Here is a 5996-nt window from a genome sequence, read left to right on the forward strand (position 1 = left end):
GTACAAAATACATGCTACCATGTTTGTAGAGACCCATTTGAAATCATGTTCGTAGATGGCATAGATACCCACTAACACCATGTGTTCTTTGAAAAAAAAATCCATGTATCAATGGACTTGTTCATGGGCAAGCATGTATGACAACTTAAACATCAGAATCAAGTATGGTGAACAAAATTACCCGTGCACCAAATAAAAGGGGGAGAAGTGAACATGAGGCTATGAGATGATCCCCAAGTTTCAACTTAGATGTCTGTTTCTATTACATGAGATCTCCGTAAGCTATATATATGCTACCAACTATAGAAAACAAGTACTTATTATGTTGAAAAAATCAGTCCAGCCATTCATGTATAAGAATTTTTTAAAGACCATCAGGCAAGACACTTGCACTGCTGTACAATGGTATCAGGTTTCAGCCAAGGGGCTAGATCTAACTGCTGCAGGAGGGGACAACACAGAGGCCATTTCCTTGCATCACGAATAAATGGGCCAAGGAGACACAAGCAGCCCAGAGGCCACACTGGTATCAAAAAATAAGACGGTTAGCAGAGGGAATAAAACTTCAAAAAGGAAACAAAAAATGGGCAATCCAAAAAGAGAAAAACGACTGCATGTTACAAAGCAGTATTATCACACATAGAAGAGCAAACAATAACTGATCCCGCGGAGAGCAAGCAATAACTGAACAATATACACACATATAATAAGGTAGGGTTCACTTCATAATATAGGGGATTTTTAGTTTTATCTTGCGTTGACACAGCCACTCGAGCAGTCAAAGACTCTAGTTTTATAGCATGCTTAATAAGAAGCATTTAGTTACAGGAAAGCATTCATGAACCCACACCAGGTCGAGCTCCAAAAAACTCTCACCGAGGCACTCCACCAGAACCATCCCCAGGAAGCTCAAGCTCCACCCAGCAAGGACAGAGCCATCTTCTGCAACCTCACACAGGTGCAAAAGGGATGGCAAAGCGCACTCGGCCACCATAGCCTCCAAAATAGGAATAACAACCCAAAAAAACGCACACATCCTGCTGGCATGCAAGAACGAAATATATAATAAAGTACACGACACCCAGCCATGTCCGGAACAAATGATTAGGAGTCTATAGAACATGAAAGCACACACAGAAAGTAGAGCAGCAAGACAGGAAGAGATCAAAACAGCAAACCTTGACGCGACCCAACGAGCAGAATGAAGACGCGACGATGAGCTAAACGGAGATTCTGCACCAAATCAGCAAGATGGAACAACCTGTAAAATAGAAAGGGAAATAATCAGAACAGAACAACGACATGCAAATGCAACTATATAGGAACTATAAAAAAATAAACCAATTGTACCGAAAGATAAAAGATCACACGCCATCGTCAAATAACCAGTCCATAAAGATCATTAGTACTACATAAGAGATCAGAAGACAGGAGAAAGCAACGAGCACTGAAAGCACACTGTGTTGCAATGGTATTCCAAAATAGGCGCAACGATGGAAACAAAAGCATCAGCATCATCATATCCTCATACAAGCCGCAGTAACTAACACCGCGAACCATGCACAACTAACACAAGATGAAAACACACGACAACATTCATCGAGCAATCCTCGCGCATTTCATCAAACACCTAACAGTCATGCACCCATAGAGAAGCAGAGAAAGCGCGCACTAACCTGGACAGCAAGGACAGAACAAGCCACACTCCTACGAAGGAGCCAACGCAAAATCCAAGGAAGCTGCGCACGAAGGGAGCAAATGGAAATAGACCAGCTCAGCAAATCGTAGAAACAACAAACAACGGCAGGAAAGAACCGGAGGAGCAGAATAGAAAGAACCTCAACCAACAGCACCAATGGAGGAACGGGTGGCCATGGTGCAGAGCCGGAGGATAGGGCGTTCGAACAAAACGGAGCGAGGCGACGAAGAGAGCGTGCAGCGAGTGGGTGAAGCGAGCGTGCACAGAATGAGAAGCAGGAGAAGAAGAAATGGAGGAAATTGAGGAGAAAAGGAGGCCCTTGCCCACCGCAACGGCACACCAAACTCACACAGAGCAGCATTGGAACCCACGAAGCAAACACCAACATGCGGCATGCGTGGGGCCAGAGCCCACCGTCAGCAAGAGCGGCGAACATGCATAGGGCACGCAGCTGCCTGGCCATGGCAGGCGTACGCGACGCGGCAGCGGCCCCACGAAGTGACACACGCACATCCACCGCGCCCCAGTCGTGCGTCGGGTACAGCAGCATGGCACCCAGCAAGCCACGCAGGCGAGTCACAGACCAGTGGGCCCATCCCGGTGTGGTGCCCACAGTCAGTAGCATGGCCGCAACAAACATGCGGACGAGCAAACCCAATCGAGCACCAACCCAAACAGAGAAACCACCTACTCGAACAAAGGGCGCAGAGATGGGCGACGGGTCAAAGCGAACACAGGGAAAATAAAAAGTTGATTCCCAATGACGAGCGGGGTCAAGGGAAGCGGGACCCAAGAGGCAACGGCTAAGTGATCCACCGGACAGTGAGGAACACGCCAGTGAATGGTAACAAGCGACCCGCAGGAAAAAAACAGTTTGACCAGTATCACGAAGCGACGCGGCATGGCAATGGCGGCTGCTCCATACGCGCGCCACGGTTAGCAGAATCCCATACTTGAGCCAGGGTCAGCAGAATCACGAGCCGATCCAGACGCGGGAGGCCGCTCGCACACAAAAAACCACAGCCACGATACTGACACGCGGGACCAAGGAGAAAGCAGGCCCACCTATAGCGGGTGAGCGGGAACCACAAACGGGGCAACCGGGAAACACGCAACGCCCACAACGCATGCCCGCCCGTGACGATCGTGCATGCGTGCGGTAGGATCGGTCGCCCAACACCCGAAAAAGGCTCACCCAGCCACTCCGATGAGAGGCCGAGCCCACAGATCATGGACTGCATGAACTCACCCCACGGTCAAAACAAGAACAGCCGAAGATCCAACGTCAACCAACAAAGAAAACTTCTATTTGACCAACATCCAACGACCAAAATTGAAGCAAATCGAGAGACAACCGTGGAAACGAGTTGGCTAGCCTCATTATATGTTAAAATTGGAGGAAGATGGATGAGTCTATGTTGGGGAGTCTTAGACATAGAGTGCCTATAATTAATGGAGAGTACTTTCATGAGTGGAAAAATGAGATGCTTGAGATTTTCAATAAATGTCATTTAAGCAAGTACATTACCACCCCTTGTGATCGCCCTATTGATCCCTTGCATCCTACCCATGAGGAGGATCTTGACATGATTCGCAATCTTAGAACTATCAATCTTATCATTAGAGGATTGCCTAGAAAATTGATTGGTCACTTGCCTACTCTTGATTGTGCTTATACTATATGGAGATATCTTGAGGAAAGATTTCCAAACTATTCCTTGCAAAATCTAGATGAGATTCTTCATAAGTCTATTGCCTTGCACAAAATGAGTACTAGTGATCCTAAGTTTGATGTTTGTCTATTTGAGCTTCGTGACCTTATGCATGCCAAAGGAGATGTTGGAATCATTAGCAATATTATCGCCGAAGCCATTAGATTTCATAAAGATGATTATTGTCATGATCATTTATCTAATGAATCACCCTCTCTAGGAATTGATCCACCACATGACGATGTTGAACATGGATACTATGATGAGTATGAGGATAGTGACTATGATCTTGATGATGCAATGAGACACTTTGGTCTTATGGCAAATCTTCGCGGCTACATGGTAGGAGGAAAGGAATGGGTCCTTGATAGTGGATGTACCGATCACATGACCGGAGATAAAGACATGTTTCATGAGCTTGCTGAAAACGACGGCCTTCAAAAGTATGTCACTTTTGGTGATAACTCAAAGGGTAAGGTGGTTGGCCTCGGTAAGGTGGCCATCTCACATGATAGCTCCATACAAAATGTTATGCTCGTTGAATCTCTTGGCTATAATCTGCTTTCTGTATCTAGACTAGCTGACTTTGGTTTCAATGTCCTATTTACTAAAGTGGATTGCCAAGTGTTTCGTAGAGATAATCATAAAATGGTCTTTACCGGCATACGTAGAGGTGATCTATACATTGTTGATTTCACTAAAAAAAGGCTCAACCTAGAACTTTCTTAATAGCTAAATCTTTCAAAGGCTGGTTGTGGCATAGACGATTAGGTCATGTGGGCACGAGAAACCTTGACAAGCTTATTAAAGGTGATCATATCATTGGTGTTAAAGATGTCATATTTGATAAGGAAAGACTTTGCAGCGCTTGCCAAGCAGGAAAACAGGTTGGAGGAAGCCACCCCGTGAAGAACATCATGACCACGAGAAGACCGCTCGAGCTACTTCACATGGATCTCTTTGGTCCCAAACGCCTACAAAAGTCTCAGTGGAAACTCATTTGGTCTAGTTATAGTTGATGATCTTTCAAGATTTACGTGGGTGTTCTTTCTCGATGATAAATCGTAGGTCCAAAAGATCTTCAAGAACTTTGTTAGGAAGGCCCAAAATCAATTTGAAGTGAAGATCAAGAAGGTTCGCAGCGACAATGAAATGGAGTTCAAGAACGCCAATGTGGACACCTTTCTTGACGAAGAAGGGGTCTCACATGAGTTCTTGGCTACGTACACACCTCAACAAAATGGAGTTGTTGAGAGGAAGAACCGGACGCTCATCGAAATGGCAAGAACGATGCTCGATGAATACAAGACGTCAAAACACTTTGGGGCGGAAGCGGTTGAGACAGCTTGTCATGCAACAAATCACGTGTATCTTCACAAGCTACTCGGCAAGACATCATACGAGCTCCTCACCGGTAACAAACCCCAAGTTGGATACTTTCGAGTATTCAGCTCAAAGTGCTACATTCTTGATAAGCATCGCCATTCTAAATTTGCTCCCAAATCTCACGAAGGTTTCCTACTTGGTTATGGCTCAAACTCTCACACTTACCGTGTCTACAACAATTTCACCCAAAAGGTTGAAGAGATGGTAGATGTGAAGTTTAATGAATCTAACGGCTCGCAAGTAGAGCAATTGCCAATTGATGTAGGTGACAAAGACCCTTCGGAAGCAATCCAAGACTTGTCTATTGGCAAGATTCATCCAATAGAGGTGAAGGAGAGTACCTCGTCTGTCCAAGTTGAAGCTTCTACCTCACGACAAGGTGAACTAAGAGTTGATATGGAAGCATCCACAAGTGGGACACACCAAGATGAAGAAAACAAGAAGTGCACCAAGATGAACCTCATCAACCTCCTTCTCCACCACGACAAGAGAATGACAACGTCAACAATGAAGAAGTCCAAGAAGAAGAACGAGATGATGAAGAAGATGTTCCACCCCAACCAAAACAAAAGCTCTCACAATTTTGAGCAGAGTCACCAAATACCATCCCGTTAAGCAAATCTACAATCATATCCAAATTGGGAGAATCACTTGCTCTAAATCTTGTTTGGCTAATTTTTGTGAACATAATTCATTCATCTCTAGCATTGAACCCATGAAGGTTGAAGAAGCATTGGAAGACCCGGATTGGATAAATGTTATGCATGAAGAGCTGCACAACTTTGAGAGAAACCAAGTGTGGACATTGGTCGAAAAGCCCGGCAACAACCACAACATCATTGGTACCAAATGGGTGTTTCACAACAATCAAGATGAGGATGGACAAGTGGTTCGCAACAAAGCACATCTCGTCGCCCAAGGCTACACTCAAGTCGAAGGTATGGACTATGGTGAGACATATGCCCCCGTTGCTAGACTTGAGTCCATTCGCATCTTACTTGCCTATGCTAATCACCATGATATCACATTATATCAAATGGACATTAAAAGTGCCTTTCTAAATGGTGAAATTGAGGAGGAAGTTTACGTTAAACAACCTCCCGGCTTTGTTAATCCTAAGAAACCCAATCATGTTTACAAACTTTACAAAGCCCGTTATGGTCTTAAACAAGCTCCTAGAGCGTGGTATAAATGCTTGA

At 45.0% G+C, this 5996-nt stretch overlaps 1 protein-coding gene across 1 annotated transcript; it reads right to left on the reverse strand.

Annotated features, from left to right (window-relative positions):
• Window positions 1-228: 228 nt before the first annotated feature.
• On the reverse strand, window positions 229-2249 carry LOC119309448. The gene is made up of 5 exons (XM_037585446.1): window positions 2211-2249; window positions 1839-2017; window positions 1677-1739; window positions 1179-1261; window positions 229-1037 (listed from the first exon to the last, which is right to left on the reverse strand). The coding sequence occupies exons 1-5, from the start codon at window positions 2247-2249 to the stop codon at window positions 910-912; spliced, it is 492 nt and encodes a 163-aa protein (XP_037441343.1). The 3' UTR covers window positions 229-909.
• Window positions 2250-5996: the final 3747 nt, after the last annotated feature.

This window comes from Triticum dicoccoides, chromosome 5B (assembly GCF_002162155.2).
Source record: "Triticum dicoccoides isolate Atlit2015 ecotype Zavitan chromosome 5B, WEW_v2.0, whole genome shotgun sequence".
Lineage (NCBI taxonomy): Eukaryota > Viridiplantae > Streptophyta > Magnoliopsida > Poales > Poaceae > Triticum > Triticum dicoccoides.